At 36.5% G+C, this 24,149-nt stretch overlaps 1 protein-coding gene across 1 annotated transcript in view; it reads left to right on the top strand.

Annotated features, from left to right (window-relative positions):
- Cps1 (carbamoyl-phosphate synthase 1) overlaps nucleotides 1–24,149 on the top strand; it is a 101,762-nt gene that overhangs the window by 36,213 nt on the left and 41,400 nt on the right. Inside the window, exons 16-21 of the mRNA XM_048344179.1 lie at nucleotides 1,931–2,059; nucleotides 5,300–5,444; nucleotides 6,510–6,720; nucleotides 8,167–8,365; nucleotides 9,763–9,939; nucleotides 13,449–13,567. Coding sequence (XP_048200136.1) covers nucleotides 1,931–2,059; nucleotides 5,300–5,444; nucleotides 6,510–6,720; nucleotides 8,167–8,365; nucleotides 9,763–9,939; nucleotides 13,449–13,567 — 980 coding nt within the window. The remainder of the gene's footprint in view (nucleotides 1–1,930; nucleotides 2,060–5,299; nucleotides 5,445–6,509; nucleotides 6,721–8,166; nucleotides 8,366–9,762; nucleotides 9,940–13,448; nucleotides 13,568–24,149) is intronic.

The raw sequence follows: 24,149 nt of genomic DNA, 5'->3' as shown, positions 1-24,149 counted from the left end.
GAGAGATATGTCAGTCACTTACAAACATTGAGTATTGATGGCAGCATTCAAAGTTGAAATTTTAGGGGTAGCCAGCAACATTTTATGTCGAAGAACACAAACCTAGAGATGAAGTGGTTCATCATTAGTTGAAAATACCAACGAATCTTCTGAATTGAAACTAACAAGTCCATCAACTTGCTATACCAAAGTGGTTTTTATCCACATTTTTATTTATTAGCATCAGTTTGTTCTACAAGGGTTTTCATTGTCACATGTCCCTATATGCATTACAATGTATCTTGATCAGCCTCATCCCCTAGATTATTCCCTCTCATTCCCCTTCTCCTTTCCCCAAACAATCTCAACAAGTTTCCTGGTTCCATTTTCACACTTGTACAGAAAGTATTTTGACTATGTTTTTTCTCATTCACTCTCTGTGTTAGCCCTATACTCACACCCAGGGAGAAGACCTATTAATTATTCAGAGGATTTTACTGTGCTATGCTGTACATGCATCTAAAATATTTCAATCACAGCTTCTTCCATCCCCCACATAACCTTGTTATCGAATAGCTTTCAGTGTTTTATCTCATCATCTCCATTCCAAGATGCCATGTGATTCAATGTTAGCCCTCTTCCTGGGATCAGTCACAGATATTTTGTGTTCAAATGCCTTGCAGATGGGATTGGATTTGAAATACTTTTTTTTTTTTAATGGAACGGAATAAACATTGTAGAATGAAATGGCGACGGTGACTAAGACACATGACTGGGAAATGTGTGGCATATCTATTTAAGGAGGAAGATGATTTTACTTTTCTGTTTCTCATTTCCCATTGCACTCTCTCCTTCCTGGTAGGATATTACTAGTCATCAGGCAAAAGAAAAAAAAATCAACCAGCTGAAAGAAAAAAAAAATCAAATATCAGTGTTGTTCCTGATTTTTGTTTTTTATTTTTTTGCCATTCCTGGTGGTTGATCTCAGGGCTTGAACACTGTCCCTGGCTTCTTTTTGCTCAAGGCTAGCACTCTACCACCTGAACCATAATGCCACTTACGGCTTTTTTTTTATATATGTGTGGTGCTGAGTAATCGAACCCACAGCTTCATGTATATGAGGCAAGCACTCGACCACTAGGCCACATTCCCAGTCTCTGATTTTATTTTTGAAATCAAGAATATATTTGGTGAAGTGGAAGGTAGCAGAGGCAGTTTTAAATAGAATTTTCTTATTGTAGGAATAGCCTAGTCCTTAGGAAGAAGGTAGATATGGCTGGGAGAACTAGGGTATGATCTATATATTTCAGAAAAGAATACTACCATGTAGATGCCATGCTACAAAGCTGCCAATCCAAAATGATCCCAAGATAGTTCTACAGAACACTCTGGAAAGCTCTTGCCATATATTTAGTTTTTCATTGCCAGATATAATTATGTCCTTGCTTTCCTAGGATGAGAAACAGGCATCTGGGAAAGGTATAATGACATTCCCATTGGTAGTGTAATAATACTCTATGACAGGAAAATATAGCCACCATATGTTGTATTCTGTAAATTAAAAAAAAATCTGAGCTTTTGGGACTATTTTCACACTGAACTTGAAGAATGAAAAAATTATTCTATACAGTGTTTCTAATGGTTTCTTGTGGTGAATCTTCATTGGTGGAGAATATTTTTCATTCCATTCTTTGAGTTCTTTGAGTTTTTAGTTTTTGAAGTCTAGAGTTGTAGAATTTACTTCTGTTTGGCAACATTTACATTTTTGAAAGAGACAAGAGAATGATAGAACATTTCTAGTTTTTCTCCCCAAATTGATGTATGTACCTGAATTGCTTGGCTGGTGTGTGTGTGTGTGTGTGTGTGTGTGTGTGTGTGTGTGTGTGTGTGTGTGTGTATTCTACTAGTGTGGTCAGCTTTTCAGGTTGGGTATCTTTGTTCTTGTTTGCAGATGGAGGATGCCCTGAAGGCTGCCGACACCATTGGATACCCTGTGATGATTCGTTCTGCTTATGCACTGGGTGGATTGGGCTCTGGCATTTGTCCCAACAGAGAAACCTTAATAGACCTTGGCACAAAAGTAGGTATTTTGCTATGCAATATTCTAACCAACCAAAAAAAGGGACTTGAATTACCCTTTCATTAGACAAAGTTATATTGCTGAGCCCTTACCCTCTAGGAACTAAGTTACTATCTTATCAATTGTCAATAGAAGGTACTTTTAAGAGAGAAGTTAAGTTCTACTTTTTGTGCAAGGACACAGTAGTAACCTAGATTATTTTAGGTCAGTAGTGTCATTGTAACATAAAACTCTATCTCTGTTCTTGCAGTCTATTGCATTTAATGATAAGAATTTGCCTAACTTTATCCTATCTTCCTGTGTTTTACAATCTATTCCAAAATAATCATAAGGCTGAATATATTTTAGTAGTTAAGTTAAAAACTCAAATTATACCACCTAATTTTCCCATTATTTTTGGAGTGATCTCTAACCCAAATTCAGATATCAAACTATAAACAGTACAAATCTCTCTATTTTGTAAGAACCAATTTTGCCAACTACTGTACACAGATAGAAAGCATCATGAGATTTATATGTATGGCTTATTTTCTATCCAAATCATTTTAAAATATTCTCAGACCTTTCTAGTATTAAAGAAAACACCTTGCACAAATGAAGGCAGTCTACTATTTATAGAGATTAAAGAAAGGACATTGTTCTAAGGACTTCTGTCTGTATTCTGTTTTTGTAGAAGAAAGACTGGTGATTTAGGGCTCTTTGACTGACAGATGTGGGGCCCAGTGGCCTTTTTGACTTATACAGAACTGTGGAGTGAGCCTGGAAACTGGCAGGCTGTTGTTGGGGAAGTGCTTATAAGTATCAATACAGCTTGTAGCTTCATCATTCGTGTCTGTGTGTGTGTGTGTGTGTGTGTGTGTGTGTGTGTGTGTGTGTGTGTGTGTGTTCAGGCACTGGAGCTTGAGCCCTCAGTGCCTGGGCTTTGTCTTTAGCTTTGTCTACTCAAAGTTGGCACCCTACCACTTGAGCTACATCTCTACTTCTGTGCTTTTGGTGGTCAATTTGAGGTAAAAGTCTCCTGGACTTTCCTGTCAGGGCTGACTTGGAACTGTGATCCTCAGATCTCAACCTTCACAGTAGCTAGGGTTCTAGGCACAGCCCATTATTGCCTGGCCATTCCTTAGTTATAGAATTAAGTGAAGTTAAGATCCTTGAATTATTTATGTTGGATGTTTAGAACTGGATGATATAATTATATATATTTAAATAACTATACCTATAGGCCAAGAACTTGGGTTTATTTTACCCAATGTTCCCCAAATTACACATACAAAAAAACCCACAAGAAAATAAACAACCTTATCAATCCAAAACAAGATGGAAATGTAACTAAAATCCAATTTTCTTGCTTCTATTCCAAACTTCTGTATCATGTATTCAAAGCCATGTTTATGGAGTTACTTGTATCCCCTTCCTGTGGTTGTACCTGCGCTATCACTGTATCTCATCTGAGTACACTGGATACTGTATATACTGGTATTAGAACGAGGAAAGTGAAAGGGAATATCAAAATAGAGAGACAAAGGATAAAATGACAAATGACTCCAAAAGCAATACTTGCAAAACCATTTGGTGTAAACCAACTGAACAACTCATGGGGGGGAGAGGAAAAGGGGGAGGGGGAATGAGAGAGGAGGTAACAGTACAAGAAATGTACCCAAGGCCTAATGTATGAAACTGTAACCTCTCTGTACATCACTTTGACAATAAATAAGAAAAAAATCACAAAAAGTTGATTATAGAAAATAAAAATTTATTTGTTGTAGCAATTAATCTTCCAAATATGCTTAATATTTTCTGTGTCATTAGTAGCAATAATGACAATAGATATTTATTCTGTATTAATATTTATTTTCAGTCTTGAATTATACAATATTTAACATAAAAAGCTTTTATATTTTGCTAAAATAATTGATGACTATTGATTTTCCTTGAAAAACACTCATTTCCCCGCCCCTTCCTCCTCCCCCCGGAAATGAGGTTAGTAAGATCTTCTAAGCCACCTTCTATTATTGTAAGGCTATAATTAGTACCATATCGAGCTATACTAAGTGCTTTAGGTCCTTAAGTTAAATATTTGTATAAATTCTTAGACTTCTCAGAAATAAAAAAAAAAAAATCAGGTGTAGAAAAGAGATCCCAATGTTCTTTGTGCCCAAATACCGATTTTACTACTTTCAAACATAAAAACCTTTTCCATAGTCACACTCCTTGTTTCCTAGATTTCTTCCCTTTTTAGGGAACACATGTGACAATTTAATAATCATGCAGTTGTTAACAATGGCTCCATTATCTCACCTCATTACTATCATCTGTGTGAACAATGTATCACGTTTTCAAATACATGTGATGATGAAAACCAAAAAAGGGGGAGAGGGTGTGGCTGAAATATATTAGAATGTATTTTTAATTTAGTTACCATTTCCTTCTTCATCCTACTATTTTTTTGAAGTTCATAGTACCATCCCAAGTCAAATATATAATAGGACCAAGGGACATTTCCGTATTGAAATGTGCATCACTATATATCCTAAGGTCAGAGATTGTCTCCTTCATAGTTTGAGCTCAGTATTCTACCAACAGTAGATATGTAGTAAATATGAAATGATAATTATACTAATTCATAGCTGTGTAATCAGGCATGTATGATATATGATTCTGAGTATTTAAGCACTTATGCCGTGATTAACCATGATAATAGCCCCATATGATTCTTCTAATCCCCAAGTTTTATATGCCATCTTGGCTCAGTGTTTACAACCATCATTATCTCTTTTCTCCCCCTCATCAGCATCAGCTGACTTTTATTGTGTGTATCACTGTGCAAAGCACCCTCAGCTATTTTAGAGAAAGCCAGCATCTTTAGGCTTATTTCTCCACATTTATTTGTACTTATCACATTTTCTGGTTTCACAGAAGCCTAGCTGCTGAAATAATTTCATTTCCCTCTGCCTGATTGCTCAATTATTTTCACTTTTCCTAAATTAGTTTGATTTAATGTCATATCAGCACTTTGAATGGCAAGCCTCAATAATGCAAATCAAGCACATTCAGCAATGATGCTATTCCCGCTCTCTACTGATTTTCTGACACCTTGTGCTGTGGGAAGGACAGAGGGGGATGGAAGTCAGGTTTGAAGCTTCTGTGCTGACCAGATGTAGGTCGGACTTGATGCTACATAGCCTAATTTAAGGTTGTTCCTTTTCTTCGTCATTAATATCTTTTGTTACCAATTTCTAGGCTTTTGCTATGACCAACCAGATTCTGGTGGAGAGATCAGTGACAGGCTGGAAAGAAATAGAATATGAAGTGGTCCGAGATGCTGATGACAATTGTGTCACTGTGTGTAACATGGAGAATGTTGATGCCATGGGTGTTCATACAGGTAGGCAAAGAATCTTTACGAATTACAGTCACATCTTTAGCTCTTGATGCTGGTGTCATGGAAGCCCTTATGAAGGAAGCATTTACTATCTCTGACAGACTAATCATAACCTTTGGCACTGTGTGTGTGTGTGTGTGTGTGTGTGTGTGTGTGTGTGTGTACAGCACATGCATTTATGTAGTATCTTACAGTATTGGAAATCATTTCACATTTAATTTGATCTTTACAAAATCAACTAAGGCAGATATTATTAACCTGATTTCCTAATTTTCCAAAGAGGCAAATATGAGTAATGAGACTGACTGAGGTATGGCTTTGTGTTAGAACAGTTGATAAGGCTTAAAAATTAGAGGCATTAGTCACCACAGGATTAAGGAAATAGCTTCACGCGATAATTATTGCATTGAAGAAAGACTAAATTTTATGTGGGTGAACCTCTCAGAGAGTCAACCAGGTGGAAGTAGAATTTTATTTTTCCAGTCCTGGGTCTTGGGACTCAAGGCCTGAGCACTGTCCCTGGCTTCTTTTTGCTCAAGGCTAGCACTCTACCAGTTGAGCCACAGCCCCACTTCTGGCTTTTTCTGTTTATGTGGTGCTGAGGAATCAAACCCAGGGCTTCATGCATGCTAAGCAAGCATTCTACCTCCAAGCCACATTCCTATGCCTGAAAGTAGAATTTAAAAGATGACACAAATATGGAAAGATGATGTAAGGTCATTGGAAGTCACTTATTATAAAGAAATTATTAAATGAGGAGGCATACAAGGAGTATTCAAAGTTAGTAAAGAGAAGTGATTATGGTCAAGCTTTGACTTGCAGCATTACATTCCAGGAGAAAGAGAATCGTTGGATATAAAGAAGAGAGAATTAGAGAGGTGTCGAAAACTAGGGTAGAATAATATTAAGTAAGCCTTGTTTTGGCAATAGTGAACTGTATGCTTGAATGAAGATTTAACTTGGTGGATTTACATATTCAAGAATTTCAATGCAGTTAGTTGTTTTTTTAAGAGGAACTTTGTGGGAATTTTGTTGAGAGCAAATCCTGAGTGCTGCTTGGGTTTACAGGTGATTCGGTTGTGGTGGCCCCTGCCCAGACACTGTCCAATGCAGAGTTTCAAATGTTGAGACGCACTTCAATCAATGTTGTCCGCCACTTGGGCATTGTGGGTGAATGCAACATTCAGTTTGCTCTTCACCCTACCTCAATGGAATACTGCATCATTGAAGTAAATGCCAGACTGTCTCGAAGTTCTGCTCTGGCCTCAAAGGCCACTGGGTAAGACAATGGGCTTGTATATTCTCTGCAGACAGAACAGTTAATGAAGACCGTCATGAATTCATAAATGACCTCTTCCCCTCTTTCATGCATGCTAGAACTCTCTACCACTAAGCCACCTTCCCAGCCTCTCTTCCCCTCTTTCTATCATGATTGCCACAAGTTGTTTATGGAAACTCAGGATGTGGTTATTATATTAACGAAGTTTCTGCCACATTGAAGCAAATGGTGTTGCTAGCTGGCTTTGTTTGCTGGCTAATCACAAACTAATCAGAATATGGGTGGTCAAAGCAAGCTATGAAAAATTTGCTTCTTAATTGCCCTTTGCAGATGTTGCTAAAAAGTGCTCATTAATCTTTCATTTTAGTCCTCATCTGTTTTCTTCGGGTGTATGGTCCTTTAACAAATAGTTGATAATAATTATACTTTACCTACTTAAACCTTCAATATACATTCTCTTAATTTTAGAAGGGTGGTACATGATAGGAATTTATTATTCTATCAACTTACTTAAAGTAAATGCCTTGAAGGACGCCACAGGACTAAGTACTGTTCCCCAACCCTCTACAAATGGTACAACTAAATAAATGTGTTCTCTATTTAATAACTGGTAACATAAATAAATTGCAGGAAAGCTAGTTAAAATATTTTCCTTCTATTATCAGCTGTAGTATGTGACATGGCATTTCAATGAACAAAATATTTCCTTCTGTAGAATTTTTTGTACTACATAAGGTAGTGGAAGGCTACAGGATAGTTGACAAGATTTGAGTTTTCTGCTGATGCTAACCTATCTGGGCCTGTTGCCAAACAAATCACTGATCTCCTTCAGTTTCGTCATCTATCTATGAGATGGGTAATTTTACTAAAGAAGTCATAGCCAGCTCTATTGTACTATAAATTCCTTCCTGAAATAACAGAACCACAGTTGGCAGCCCACAGGGGGATATTCAAGGTTCCAGAGCGTTACTTTTTCAAGGAGCCCAATGCACAAAGATAATTTAGAGAAAGACCAGGCCCTCAAACTGCAAGGACTATATCTTAGAATACTCACTAATATAGATACTGCTAGGTATAGATATGTATACATTGCTTTTGCAAAAGAATATTTTGCAGATTATGATTTGACTGATGGTTAAATATTAAATTGATATTTAGCCTCATTTATCAAGGAAGTTGTTTGGTAGTTCAAGAGTAGAAAGGTAGAATCTATAGGAATGTATTCACAACATAGAGAGCAGTTTTATAATTTATCATGGCAAGTTATTTTTATAAGTGGCTATTCAGTTTTCATGCAGAGTAGAGAATAAAATTTGTCTTACACAGTGAAGTGAAATAATACCAGGATTTTAAGAAAGATTAGGATTTTTAAGAACGATTTTGACTTAATCGTAATTCCTATTTTGTAAGGAAACAAATGAAAGGGTAAATTTGTGTCCTTCCTAGGTACCCACTGGCGTTCATTGCAGCAAAGATTGCCCTAGGAATTCCACTTCCTGAAATCAAGAACGTTGTGTCTGGGAAGACATCTGCCTGCTTTGAACCCAGCCTGGATTACATGGTTACCAAGATTCCACGCTGGGACCTTGACCGTTTCCATGGCACATCTAGCCGGATTGGTAGCTCCATGAAGAGTGTGGGAGAGGTGTGTCTGAGTTGTATCCTCTATTTGCTCTTAAAATTGGTCTCAGTTGAAATTCTTGATTGCCTAGACACTGGATACTTGATTGAGGAACATCATTCTAGATGGCTGCTAGCATATGGCATTTAATATATGTCCATTTGGATCATTTTGATGGATTCAGTCCTTTATTTTATTTATTTATTTGCCACTGGGGCTTGAACTCAGGGCCTGGACACTGTCCCTGAGCTCCTTTTGCTCAAGGCTAGCACTCTACCACTTGAGCCACAGAACCACTTGGGTTTTTCTGTTTGGTACTGAGAAATCGAACCCAGGGCTTCTTGCATTCTAGGAAAGCACTTTTACCACTAAGCCACAATCCCAGCCTTGTGATACCATTATGATGACCTCATGATGTCTACAAATGCTTAAGAATAATAGAAATATATGGAGGGTTACTTATAAAATTATTTTGCAGCTAAACTCAAATGTTATTCAGTAGCTACAAACACTTTTTTAAAATAACATTATAGAACATCTGATTTCTGGCTGAATTAGACTGTTATTAGCATGGTCCCTGTTCCTGTGTAGCTTCCTGTGTCTATAATTTGGAGCAGTGTGAAAAGGTCATCTATTTGGCGTTAGCAATTTTTGAATATGTATCTTGTCACACAATTGACATGAAAGTTTCCCGAATGGACATGGGCATTTGTGTCTATTTGAAGAATCACAAATGTGTACTGCATAGAGCATTCTGATTGGAGAACAAAATGCACAGTAATATGTTAGTCTGTGGAAACATTTCAAAGATAATGTTTCTCCAGTGACAATAACTTGTTTAGTTATCATGTGGAATTTGTTAAAAATAAATCCCCACATGGTTTTTCTAATTGATTAGTATACAATCCCTTGTAAAGACTGCGGGAAGGCACACTGGATTTGTCATGGAGAATTTAGTGTCTGTGTTAAAAACGTCAGTCTATCTGTATCTGTTAGAAGTTTCAATGTTCTATTAATATTAATGTTTAGTTGTAAAAAGGCCAGCCTGTCATGGATATTGAGTTATAGTTATTGGCATAAAAGAAAGATCTTAGTAAGAAAGTATCTGTAGTCTGGCTATATTCCTTATTTTAATACTACTATGGCTCAGTCCAGGTACAGGAAATTTCCTCATCAGACTCTGAAAATACAGCTGACTTATCTTAATTCATAAAACAGTGAACTAACATAAAGGACTTTTTACACTAAAAACCATGGACAAAAGGAGAGGCATCGAAATCCCAAATTTTAAATAGTTTTTTGTACTTTTTGTTGTTGTTGTTCTGTGTGTTTGTGAAAAGCATTTGGCATTTAATTCTACTAGAAATGAAAACATGTCTAAGTTTCTGCTTCCAGGATAAAATTTTAACCCTGTTTTCTAGGTCATGGCTATTGGTCGAACTTTTGAGGAAAGCTTCCAGAAAGCTCTGAGAATGTGCCACCCATCGGTGGATGGCTTCACTCCCCGATTGCCAATGAACAAAGAATGGCCATCCAACCTGGATCTCAGAAAAGAGCTCTCTGATCCTTCCAGCACCCGCATCTATGCTATTGCCAAGGTAAAATGGGACAAGGGGCCCAGGAACATATACATACACGAAGCAAAAACAACTGAATTACAAACTCAAGCCTGGAACTAAGGGCACATTGCATGGATAAAATATCCTTCCTGTATAGCCACAGCCTAGATAGCCTCAGTATTGTTAAGTAGAGTTGATAATATTGACCTCTTATTTCCTACCTTCTTTGTTACTTGTGAAAAATGGTATTTTAAAGAGGAAGAGGCATTCCATCCTATGACTTAGTATGTGTTACATAAAACCCATGAACAATTTGTACTGATTTATTTGCTTTATTTTTATTGTTCAAGCATCCACAGATTCTAAAGTGCTTATAGACATTTTCCCAGCAATTATTTTATTGGTATTACTTTTGCAATGAAAAAGGAGCCCGTATTTCTCATTTCCACCCACAAGCTCCTTTTCATGCAAATTAAATGGCATATTAATCTACTTTCATATTTATTTTGCTTAGAATTTTGAAGTTTCAGCTCATCCCATTCTATATAAGGTGACTTGGCAGCTGGAATCAGTCTGGGCAGAAATCCCTGAATGGCTTTTTGACATTTAAGGATGCATACACATTAATCCTCCAACAGTATCAATACACACTGGGTCCACAAAGATCTGCTGACCATTTGTGTGTGTGGGGGGGGGGTGGGTGTGACAGACATGAGTTAGGGAGAATATGAATTTTATCTTTTAAGAAGTCTGACTTTGTTATTTTCCATTGTGGCAAGAGAAAAATGCTCTTTGTATTTTGTACTCCATTTAAAAAATTATTTCTTTATTGTCAAAGTGATATACAGAGGGGTTACAGTTTCATACGTAAGACAGTGCATACATTTCCATTCCAACTTGTTACGTCCTCCTTTATTTTTCCCCTGCCTTCCCCCCCACTCAAATTTTTATATCCAGATTCTAAGAGTCCTGGAGAGCATAAGGAAGGAAGGAAAGATGAGTGCATTCATTACATCTAATAGATTCTTCACTCCTATGGTATTTACATGCAGAATTTTTTGCTGGGTGTACATGCAGGTACTAGAGCTTGAACTCAGGGCCCGGAGTCTGTCTCTTAGCTTTTGGGCTCAAAAGTGATGCTCTGCTATGAGCCACAAATCCATTTCTAGATATTTTTGGTGGTTAATTGGAGCTAAGAGTCTCAAGAACTTTCCTGTCTGGGCTCACTTCAAGCTACAATCCTCAAATCTCAGCCTTCTGAGTAGCTAGGATTACAAGCGTGAGCCACTGACATCTAGTTCCATGAAGGCTATTTAAGTCCTGAGAATGCCATTATCTTTTGACGATTTGTTTTGTTGATTACTGAGTTTGAAAATTAATGTTCTGGAGTGGATGTAGTATGTGATGTGAATTAAAAAACCGTTTCTTTTTTTTCCCCCCTTTACTGCTCTTATTTTAGTCCTTTACTTCAAAAAACAATCCAGGACATGCTATACATATGTGCATGTATGAGTGCATAACAACTCACATACACACATATACTCTTTCCCTTTCAAGCAAAGGACAGTAAACAATGGTTCTTTTTCCCTAAAGGCTGGGACTTTGAGGCAGATGAGAAAGGTAAGCATTGCCATGTCCTAGCCAAGCTGTAAAACTAGAGAAAAAAATCCCATTCTTTTCTAAAAGACTTATGAAGGGATGAGAACTCAGAATAAAATCGTGGAGGTTTGTTTGTGCACAGAGTGCCCTGTGTACAAGCAAGAAGTGCAGGTCTGAGACATAAATTGCCTGACGGAGTGTCAGGGTGAAGGGACTGATTTCTGTTTGTTAGAGGTCATCATTACTGTTCATTTCCACAGCAACCAGGAGCTTGACAAAGAGTGTAAGGCCAGTGGAGGACTGAAGGGGAAAAAGAATGAAGGGAGTGTGTAAATCTTCACTAGCTTTCATGATTCTCAGAAAAGGGCAACTTGCTCTGAGGTCTGATCTTTGCAGCGGTCTTATTTCAGGAAGACTGGATCATCACTTCTTTTGATTTGGGGAAAATACAGGGCATTATTATTTTTTTTTATTGTGGGAACATTAAAGATACCTTAAATGTGTTTGAGGTCATTGTGGACTTCATTGTTACTGTTACAGCCTGCAAAGCTGCAGGACAGAGAGAAGAAATCCTGACTGGCATGTCTTGATTTCCCGTGCAGCTGTACCTTGTTTTTCCTCACAATGGAATGACTAGGGTTCTGGGCTCTTCTGCACTGGAAATGATAGGTAGCTCATCATTGATCTTTCAAAAGTACAGGTAACAAGCCTCTTTTTCAGTTGACGGTCAGAAGCCCATTGTGCCTTTATTAACTTAGAAAATAAGGCATATTGTTGCCTTTGGAAATCTAACCATAATTTTGGCAAAAATTAAACCAAAGTAGCTTGTCTTAGGAAAGGAACATGACACGAACATGACATTGAGTGTTCCCATTACATGTCATTTTATCCTAGTCAGTTAGAGTTGTGAGTCATATGCTCAGCTCTTAAAATTTAGGCCATTCCTGATATTAGAAATAAATAAAACTTTAAGAAATAAATAAAACTTTAAGAAATAAAAGTTTCCTTGGTTAGAATATTATAGCAGTTACTAGTTAACTATATTTCTCAGTGGGTCATTATAAAATTGTTTCATTTTTATTTTTTACTGTGTATATACATGTATGTGTACCCATATGTATGTATATGCACATGCATATATAAACCTGTTTGTGTGTATAGAGAAACACACTTGTATACATATGTAAAATAATAGTTTTGGGTATGAACAATTGGCTTTGAGAGTATATCTCTCCTTTAAGTTGCATTTTCAACTAAGCATGATGACTCAGTTGTAATTTTACTTTTGAGAAATTGCTAAAGTAAGTGTGAGGAAATAGCTGAGCTGCCTATTGGAACCTAGTTTATCCCTTTTATTGTTTTGAGATATGTTAAGATTTTCTAAAATGCCTCCCTTTGCAGAAAAGTCATAGTAATTGTCTCCAAAAAATTTCCTGTGGGAAGTCCTCTTGGATGAACTATTGTAGAGAAATAACACTGAGCGAAATCTGCCCCATGGATCACTAATAACTATTATTTGCTTGTGTGAATATGGAAAGTGGGATAAAATAGGCTACAAGCTAAAGGACAACATCAAAATCTAAGCCTGGTTTTATCATCAATTTGGCTTGATGGAGATATTTTTTTTTTAATTCCAAGGAGATAGACCAAATGCAACCATAGAATTGTTAACCTGATGATGCAAAGGGGACCTGTTGGATCTATAGTGAGTGCATACCACTCTGATAGCTCAAGTCCACCTCGTATTTACGACATGTGTGAATGCCGTTAGCTCCATGCTTTGGATTGCTAGACAGAACATTAAAGATACGGGTTTCATGTTTCATATCTCAACTAAGAGTGTCAGGCTCTCCAAATAACAAAAAGAGGAATGGCTATTTTGTGTTTTCAACCAAATAAGAAATTTATAAAATCTTTGCTAAAAAGAGTATCGTTTCTCCTTCTGGTAGGCCATACAAGACAACATGTCTCTTGATGAGATTGTGAAGCTTACTTCCATTGACAAGTGGTTCTTGTATAAGATGCGTGACATTTTAAACATGGAAAAGACCCTGAAAGGACTCAAGAGGTAAGGTTTTCCTTCCTGGGTTTTCGCTACTTATCTTTAGTGTAAATTTTACATTGTTTTTTTATCCTTACAAGCACTTAGATAAAACGGCTTCATTGAGGTAAATGATACCAATACTAAAAAAATATATATTAAGCCTAGCCAGAAGACACCTAGCATGTTTTTCAGGTATTATGTTTTGAGAGCAATCTAGTAATATTTTTAAATCACTTTCTACTTCCTCTTTGCCATAATCATGGTAATGCTTTTACTAGGTATTTTGAGTTTATATTATATGCTTATGAAAAGTGTTTTAATGATCAAACAATACCTAGATTTCAGTTCTATTCATCTGCAATTTAATAATGAGTAAGACTCCTATTTTCTATGAATCTTCTCTTAACTGCTGGAGCCGAGTATTACCTTTTAATATCGGCCTACAGATTGCTATGCTTTGTTGAGAAAATTCACTCCTCTTGCATTATTCTGCTGATGCTTCTAATACGGAGACTTCCACTTCAGCCTACAAATAAGGCACATCCATGTTTCTACTAATAGACTCTTTACCTCTTACTAATTTACATTTTTATTTCCTTCATAGCCAATTATTTCAATTAATGCTGAGAATATACTGGTTGATGTCAGTGCTTTCAAATCTACTAATTTATTTTTCTTGAGAAATCTGAGTGCTGTGATATCTCAGGGTTTATGAAATCATAGATAAATTCTAAACAGGTATCTCTGACAAAGGAGAGCATTTATTACCAAATGAAGAAAGACAGCCTGGTCCTTTTAAGTTTCTCCCTTTGAAGAAGATTCTGAAATACACTATTATTGAAAAGAAGTCTTACCCACAAGCCTAGGAATATGTTTTGAGAAATAAAGAAAATGGGGATAATTTAATTGCTCATAATTATGCCTAAGGTAGTCAGAAATTGAGATTCCCTCATCTTTTTAGCCACATTAACGACAGCATATCTCTGGCTTGTTTTATTCGCCTAATTGAGATGTATACAAGGTAGATAATAAGAGTGCTTGCTTTTCTTTTAGAGCAAAATTGGGTGCTATTTGTAACTCAGTTCAATAATTGCCCATGTCAAATTCTTGATTTTGAACATTGGAATTTTCCTCTAAAAGGAAGATGAAATGGATTATATTACAGTTTCTTGTAAATCAACCTTTGTTGCAATCACATAAAATGACAGCAGGTAACAAATAAGTTAGAAATTGAGCCTATTCCTTCTTAAAATTTTGCTGACTGAAGATTTCCTTTCTTGGTTTATGAGGCCAGCCGAAGTTCCATGTTGAATTATAGTCTGTTCTACTGTTCAGTTTCAGCAGCTGATTTCCAATTCCTTAGGAAAACACTCCAATTAAACCACATGAGGGTGCTAGAAACTTACAGGATGCCATAAGTAGCAGTGAAAGAGACCTGGGTTGGAAAACAGCAGATGTGATCTAAATTTCCACTTGATATACATTCTGATCTTTGGAAAAATTTAATGTTTTAATTGAGTAGTTTTGGTACAGCCAGAAGGCTGGTAGAGATTCTAACTAAGCAGAAATAAGTGTAGATCGATAGCAAAAAAAGTTCCTTGGAGGACTGGAATAACTTGCTGTCATAGATCATGGATAATATCTTCTGACTTCACATATTCTTCAGTAAATTTATTCATTGGTAATTGACATGTTCAGTCTCCATTTTCTGATATAAATATATTTATAAATATACTTTCTTTTATATCTAGCATAAATATTTGTTTATAATCATCTCTATAAAACACTCTATGTGGAGCCTTTTGTAATTTAGATGAGTAAAATACCCAGTATATAACTTTATTTTGATCCAAGGAGGTTACCATTTTTATTGTAGGGCTAAAACCAAAGACCTAGAATGAGATTCAAAAAGTGGCTCATGGCATCTGTAAACCTAAAATTTATTGTGTGCGAGAGTTTGCTGTTCATTTAACTTATTTTTGAAGTGTCATTCATGTGTATAAGCAATTTGATAATGATTATTATTTAGGAAATGTTAGATAAATAAAAAGAATGGACAGGCACTGATGTCAGCTGTCTGTACCCTCTATGGGATGTAAGGTTATCAAAGCTGATTGATTACAATTGTCTGGGACTTGTTTCTTGTCCTTATTTTGATTTTTCTCCCCACTAGCTTGAACCACAGTCCTTTTCGTTTTTCCTCAGTAATTTCTGAATATCCAGACAGGTTTATTCTCCAGGCAGGTACCACTCTAACAGTAATAATAGTTCTTCACAAAAAGGCTGGCATGATAGTATGGACTTACATATGTCAGTTTAGAGCAGGATGCAGAAGATTCATTATCTTTTTGCATTCACATTTTCTTATGGTTCACTTTGCTTCATTCATGATTTTCAACTTCTTCCATGTTGGGAAGACTGGCTTTCATTGTGGGCCCAGAAAGTATTTGTTTGCTATCTTCTGGGAGTACCCTAAATGTCTCCTGCCTTAATATGGTCCTGCTACCAATGTGCCCAAGTCTCTGCCATTTTCACATAAGTGCCTGGGAAAATCACCAACTGGGATCTCATCTAGGAGAAGAGGGGAGACTTTGAGACTAAGCTATGGAGTGCTAGGCATGGATCTTCCTTGTGCATTGAAAGAACACAAGCTACAGAATTTCATAGTTTGGCTTTTTGTGTTACACACAGTGGAATTGTAGGTCCATTGCTCATTTCTCTAACATCTCAGCCTTCTGTGCTAAAGACCAATTCATAATTTTGTTTGAATATTAAAATGAAATTAAGCACAAAAGATTTCTGGCACAGGATGAATGCTGAATATTTCTCTACTTTATCCTGAATATGAAAATAATGCTTGTTATAATCAGAGTATTTCATAGGTTGAACATGGTGACTCACATTTATAACCTTAGCTCTTTAGGAAGTGGAGATCAGGGAGATGAAGTTAAATAACACAGTTGGCATAAGTTTATTGAGCTTCTGCCTCAAATAGGCATGGTAGTTGATGCCTGTAATCTTAGCTATGTGGGGTTGTAGGTAGGAAGAGAGTTATATGAAATCAGCCCTGGGAAGCAATGTGAAACCCTATATAAAAACTAAATAAAGCATAAAGGGCTGAAAGCATGGATCAAGTAATTGATAGTGTGCCAGTCTAGCAAGTGTAAGTCTCTGAGTTCAAATCCTAGTACTGCCAACAAAATAACAAGAATGAATGTTACTATATGATTTAGTTTTATGAATTTATTTTATTTTAATGTTTTTGTTGGTCATAGGGCTTTAATGAAGGGCCTGGCTGCTGTCCCTGAACTTCTTTTGCTAAAAGCTATTGCTCTACCACTTGAGTCACAGCTCCACTTCCAGCATTTTGGTAATTTATTGGAGATAAGATTCTCAGTGGCATTCTTGCCCAGGATAGCTTTGTATCACAATCCTTAGGTCCCACCCTCCTGAGTAGCTAGACTACAGGTGTGAGTTACTGGCATCTGGCAACATATTTTTTAGTGAAGTAATCATACACATACTCCTTTTTTCAAAATTGTTGTTTTTGTAATTGTTGACATGTATACATAATGATTTTTAATACAAATTACTTTTATGCAAAATACTATAGATGCCCTGTATACTATACAAATTTTCTATTGATATTTTCCCCCTTCTTTGTAGTGAAGTATTGAAAGGTCTAATTTTCCTCTGAACATTACTATGTTCAGTGTGATAAAATAGGCTCATTGGTGAGTGTTGAAAAATCATAGGCATGCCTATTGCTTAGGAAAACAATCTAGGGCAAGCCTGGTGAGTTCCACTTGGGCATTCAAGTGCTAAATTGAGCTCAGTAAAGTTGGCCATTTCCCTGCAGCCACAAACTTCTGGCAGATGTAATAATGCAGGTGTCACCTTAGCTAGAACACTCCCGTTGAATGTCCCCTCCTACACATACTAGTTTCTATTGGCTTTTTATTTAGCTTGCTCATGAGGCATGGAAAAATCAGACAAGAATGTTCTGTGCTTACATTTCATTGTAGTTTCTAGGTGGGAAAGTATCACCTACCAGTTATTAAAACTTAGACAGGAGAAAGAGAACAGTCAGTGCTTTACTCTCTGGTTATAATTTCTGGAAGAAAAAGTCAGCCTTGAAATATTAGATGTAGGAGTAATTTAGGAAATAGAATTATAATGCCTTTGAATATTATCATTTGTATGATAGAATAATATATGTTGATGACACCATTTACTGCTTGAGATGTAGAACGGGGAATGAAGATGTTTGCACACTTTAGTGGAGCTCTCTTGTTTGATTTGCAGAAGATGATCTATGTCTTTTCAAAACAACCCACTCACTCTGTTTCTCAGCTTCACCCTGGTAAAAAATACTACTTTCTTATTTTACTAGACAGATGTACAGCTAGCTGAATATATAATATACTAAATGTAAAACACTTAACAATAGAATGAAATAATTTTATCAGTTATGATGTATATTATTACTATTCTATGATTTTTATTCTTCATCCGCTAAACCACTTATATAATGAAACTCTTCATGAATTCTAAAGCTAGGGCCTTACATAGGCCTGAATATTCTTTTCTATATAAATTAGGAATGTTACTTTGGGAAATTTTATATCTTGTTAACTAGTGCCAAAAGTTCATTCTACCTTTAATTTTCTTTTATGTTCCATGTATAAAATAGGATATTTTAGATGATGCCATAGATTTGATAGGACTCCATTAAAATACATTTTCTAATAAAAGTGATTTAGTTAATTGTATTGTTAAACAGAGGTTACATATGCATTTTCAAGTCTCCATTATCTGTTTAGGACAAGCCAAACCAACTGTTTACATTTCATTTAAATATCCATAATTTCAACTTTTTGTATTTTGTGAAAATTGTTATTGAGAAATATTCCTAAGTATTTTCACTTACATTGGAGGATATGATTAAGAAGGTTAAGGCAGGACACAAGGAGTGTTTATAATATACGTTTTTCTGATGACCTTCAAGTGCATTTCTATTATTTTAATTCTGTGGAAAAATATTACTGTTCTAATTTTGTGAGTGGTGAAACTGAGTCACACTGAGGTATGTGTCATTCTTTGTGTCATGCCAGTCAGAGGAAAGTGGGAAATGTAACTCAGAGCTTCTGCCTCGGCTTGCAGTCACTAACCCTTTGCAAAAGCTTCCCTTTAGAGATCTGGCTTTAACCTGACAGCTGGAGATCAGTTCCTCCTTAGCTGTCAAGTTGTGAGCTGCCTGCTTCCCTGCCTGAAATTGTTGACCCCACTTAGAGCAGAAGCATTGTGAGCAATGTGGTCTTTTCCAAACCCTAGTGGGGAACACACAGAGAACCTGGCTGGGAGAAAGCCTGGGGGTCACCTTCTGGCCAGGTAAACAGAATTTTCAAGGGTATAAGTACCAAAGTGAGTATTCTTTTTAGGTTTTTCTTTACGTAAAGTCTGCATACATGTAAACACACATTTTTCTATTGACAAAGTGCCCATGTACTGTCCTTAAATTCATATAGAGCTAGATAAAGCAGCTGAGGATAGATTGAAAATTCAATTTAGACAGAACAAGCTGCCAGAGCTATAATTACAGAAGCTGGATAATTAGTTGCTGACCCACAGAATTTTCTCACCTGCTAATTAATACCTGATTTGCCTCCATGTTTGACCTTGGGAGATGGAGTGTGGGATTCTATCTCTAGTAGTAGTAAGATGTGACCATGCTTCTGGATGGTCCAGTCAAAGCCCAAGAGCACATTCTTTCCAGATCAGTTTTGACTTTTGAACTAATAAAAAGTGCAGTGCTGCTTACTTAGTGCCTTACGTTTAGGTAGAGGTATGCTACCTAGGAAAGGAAGAGGCAGAATAGAGATGGGCTAGACTTAGGTGACTTGGCCTGCTATGTTCTGCTACATTCTTTCTACCCCTTCCCCTCTTAATCTCTTTTTCCTTTGTTTTGGTCATTTTCTTCTTGTTTTCCTCTGGCATTTGTATTCAACAAGCACTATCTTTCTCAAGAAAGTTGTGAACTCATTATAAGATTTCACCAGTTTTGAGATGTTACAGATCAGTTATGCTTTGAAAGTTATACATTTGTTGCTTAGGACAGTATATGTGATGTTTGGGAAATCCTTTGCACAAACCTGACTTGATTTAAGTAAAAAGAAAGTGACAGAGGACTTTCAAATGAGCTTATTAGTAGATATACTGTAATACATCAAAAGCACCATCAGTTCTCAGTTTTCTGCTGAGGCCTTGTAATTCTGCATCTATGTTCATGGAAAACCTAGGATTTTGTTTGATAAAATATAAGATATTCTGCGGAACGGATACATTGGCTAGATCTAAAATGATAAATAACTGGCACTAGTGGCTCATATCTGTCATCCTAGCTACTCAGGAGTCTGAGGTCGGAGGATCACGGTTTGAAGCCAGCCAGGCTAGGAAGTCCAGGAGACTCTTGTCTCCAATAAAGTACTCAGAAAAAACCGAAGCAGCACTGTGGCTCAAGTGGTAGAGTGCTAGCCTTGAGCAAAAGAAATTCAAGGATAGCACCTAGGCCCAGAGTTCAAGCCCCAGGACTAGCCAAATTAATTAATTAACTCAGTGATAAATGCGTTAGTCAGCACCAACAGAAACAATATGTCATAGTATAAAGTTTGACTTTTATTTCATTCCAATCATATGATACTTATTTGATCAGAGGTTTGTTTTTACAAGTGTAGTAGCCTACTTTGTGATACATTCTTGTAACATGGTTGTGTTCCTGATTGTCATCCCATGTTCTATGCATCTCATACAGTTTTTGTTTTGGTCTGGTGATAGGTGAATTGGAGTTTAAGCATGCCATCTGTGGAAAACCAATATGTAAAAATTAAATTATGGTTTCAGCGGAACAGTGGTGTAGGTGTTTGTCCTTTATATGAATTAGGAACATCATGATCTTAAGCTGCAAAAACCTGATTGTTTGTGCAGAAACAAGTCTTAGCTGTTGGCTGTCTCAAAGCTTAAAAGAGTTGTAGAGTTTGAGCATAGTGATCTAAAATCCCAACAGTTGGAAGATGGAGGAAGGAGGATGGTGAATTTGAGGCTAGCCTGGGCTACATCACGAGGCCTTGCATTAGAAAACAAAACAAATATAAGTAAAAATTTTAAAAATGGAGAGACATTTACCTACTATCAAGAGTTTTATTCTTTTTTCTCTTAAATTCTTTGCTCTTCTAGATGCTATACATTTTTGAAAAAGAAAATGTCTTGTGTGCTTCTCTTTAGAAAATAGGTACAACCTATCTCTTCAAATGAAAAGAAGACAAGACAGTTTCTTCACAGGTGATATTATTATGATGGTGGCATAGTCTTAGACTTGTGAAATGTCACAAGTAATCAGTGAAGCGGTGCAAAACTTCCAGGGAAGGACGCAGAGCCATGTGTCAAAGAACAAAGTCTGACTAAGGCCTAATGACTTCTGCTCCTGCCTTTTATTTCTTTCTTAAAGGATAATAATAACATTGCAATTCGATGTCATAATTGTAGGCCAAGTGAAGTGCTGGTTTTCACATGAAAACTAGTGGAATCTGGAGGGAACTTTGTTTAGTATTACTTTTGAGTTGGTGGATCCAATAGAAACCAGTCAAGTGCAGGGAAGATGGTGTGACTGTACAGCTCCCCTGGTAACTGCCATGCTGCAGGCATTCCTCCAGTCAGTTAATAGTTTGGCCTAGCTTCTCTTTGGCAGGTGGAAATTTCCTCATTAGGGAGAATTTATTCTATTTCCTCTTATTTATTATTGAAGACTAAGTGTGAGTGGAGAAAGTTTTTCAGAGACAATAGGGTAGAATTTTAAAACAACAACACAATCTATCTTGGAAGAGAGAAAGAAAGAAGTGAGGGAGAGGGAGAAAGAGTTTTAGGGAAACATTAGAGATTGCCTGCCTAGGCCAAAGATAAGTGAGTGTATAAAAGTCTGAATGTCTTGTTTTAAGATACTTTTCTCTCTCTAAAATTTTGTGGTGTCATTAAGTAGAGAGAAACTGGCAATTACAAAAAGGCCAGCATCATAGCTATTTGGCATATCTTTCGTTTAGTATTTAGATTTTTATTACCTAGTGATGAAAGCCTAACCTTTGAAGGTTTTGCTCTTGAACTTTGGAGGCAAGGAAAACTGTTAGGGAAAGAAATGTACGTATAGGATATTTCAGCAGATCCAGTTCTGCAGTATGGAATTAATGTGCACGTGTTGGAAAGAGTAAAAACAAAAGAGTAGCACGTACAGATATGTATCACATAACAGAAAGATAATATATCTTACTGCAATGTGCTCAATTTGAATGCTCCCTTGATTTACCACATAAATGGAGCATTTTCTATTGAGGCTTAAATAAAAGCAGTTTGAATTACAAATGCAGGCCTTACATTTCTTTTAGTAATTATTGTGTTTTGGGCTTGTTCCAAATTAAGGTTTCACTTTCTTTTGTAAAAAATAAAATAAAATTTCATAGCCTGGTTCCTAAAGTAAAATTCTACCTTGTTGATTGAAAAAAGAAAACAAAGAGGAAAAAACCCTTGACTTAATATGCTGAGAGTTCTTTATAGCAGACAGAATAGAGGATAGTAACATGATATGGGTATAAGGAGCAGGAAAACATCTGAATCTGCACATGGCTAAATGGGCTTTATGCTCATTTAAGGTTATTCATCTTGAATCTGTCTCTGAGAAGGTTTAACTTTATTTAACTCACTGGCCTAAAGCCAATGAATCATGTCTTAACACTATCTCTTTATATATATATATATATATATATATATATATATATATATATATTTTTTTTTTTTTTTTGGCCAGTCCTGGGCCTTGAACTCAGGGCCTGAGCACTGTCCCTGGCTTCTTTTTGCTCAAGGCTAGCACTCTGCCACTTGAGCCACAGAGCCACTTCTGGCCGTTTTCTGTATATGTGGTGCTGGGGAATCGAACCCAGGGCCTCATGTATACAAGGCAAGCACTCTTGCCACTAGGCCATATCCCCAGCCCATCTTCTTATATTTTATTAAATGGGACACAACATGAAAATAAGTTGGGAAGGAAGTCAGTTTTCTTCTGTGTATCATGACATGCCAGCCAACCTTGTTTTATATAGAAGCCGAAGAAAGATCCAATAAAAGGAAAATGTAGAGGATGTTAACCAGCTCCCTGTGTTGGAGTTAGGCATAGCTTGTGCAAACCTTCCTTTGAAAAGGACTGTTAATCTCGCTTGTCTTTGTAATTGCTCTGGTGGATCTGGATCAACCCTTATTTCTCAGTGAGAACTGCAGAGCAATGCAAGTTATGCATACAACCTAAAGAGTGAGAACAAAGAGAATGAACATCATTTTGAACTCCATAAGAGCACTACTATCGAACATTAGCATTACAGTTAAGATTGATGAGTATGAATGTATTAATGTGGCATTCTAGTTTTAAAAATATCATGTCATTAAAATATGTCACCTTATTGTTCTAGTTATTTATTTTCTAGTTGTTTAGCAGAAGTTGTTCTAAGGATCAGCTAGTAAGCCTAAAATGTGCACAGGTCTAGGATGATATATGTGTTTCAAACTTCTGCTCTCATATGATTTAAAGGAAGGCTATGCTGAAACAGTTTTACTTGTATTAAAAAATCATTCATAATCATTATTTTGCATTACTTTTGCTCTTCCAGTAGCTGTCTTTAAATAATGAAAGATCTCTGGGGTAGGGAGAGGCTAAGAGAGAACAGTACTGACTCTGTTAGTCTTGACAGCACTACTTCACTTCTCTTTGTATGCACAAGATCAGTGCTCTCCATGGACCTTTCTCTTTCTCTTTTTCTTTTTTGTTTTACCCCCTTCTTCCCTCCTGCCCTCCTTGTTTTTGTGTGATTTTGTTTCTTTGTAAGTATATGTGGATCACTTTTTTTTAGGACTAGAGCTTTAATTATTTAAGTTAAATGGTTGTCTTTACAGTAGTAAAATAGGAGTTTTGTATTAGAGAGAGCAATGAAAAAAAGGTAATATTGAAAATTTATTCTTTGCATTTTCTTCATTGCTGTCCAGCAATGATTAAAAAATGCCTTAGTAAGAAAAACCTGTATGTAGGCATTTTCTTTCTTCTATACGTATGCTCTTTTTTTCCATGGAACCCAAGAATCATGGCTGTGTTTTAAATAAAATTACAGATCAGAGCAAATGTATGGCTTTTTTAATGCAGCTAAACCATATGAATGAAGTCTGTAAAACATACAGAGATTTTATTTTTTAAAAGAATGTCATCTCTCATTCTAACTTTCAAGCAGAAGCTTGAATGCCTACTTACAGGCAAGAAACTGTAGGAATATCTTCTTAGTAAGGGAAGCGGGGGCACTCACAACAGGCATAACAGTAGCAAGAAGAAAAAAATCCTTTTTTAATTTGTTTAAAACTGAAAGTAAATATAAACTTAGGTGTTTCAACATCTCTCAAAAGCTTAGTCACAATCTCTGAGGGAGTGTTCTCAAAGTTTCCCTTCAGGAACTGGAGGCCTGGCCATGTCCACAGCTTCCTCTTGTCCAGATTTCTGTCATAGAACCTCCTGCAGTGCAAACGT

This window comes from Perognathus longimembris, chromosome 4 (genome assembly GCF_023159225.1).
Source record: "Perognathus longimembris pacificus isolate PPM17 chromosome 4, ASM2315922v1, whole genome shotgun sequence".
In the NCBI taxonomy this organism is placed as follows: Eukaryota; Metazoa; Chordata; class Mammalia; order Rodentia; family Heteromyidae; genus Perognathus; species Perognathus longimembris.
This window is presented reverse-complemented; position numbering and strand designations above follow the sequence as displayed.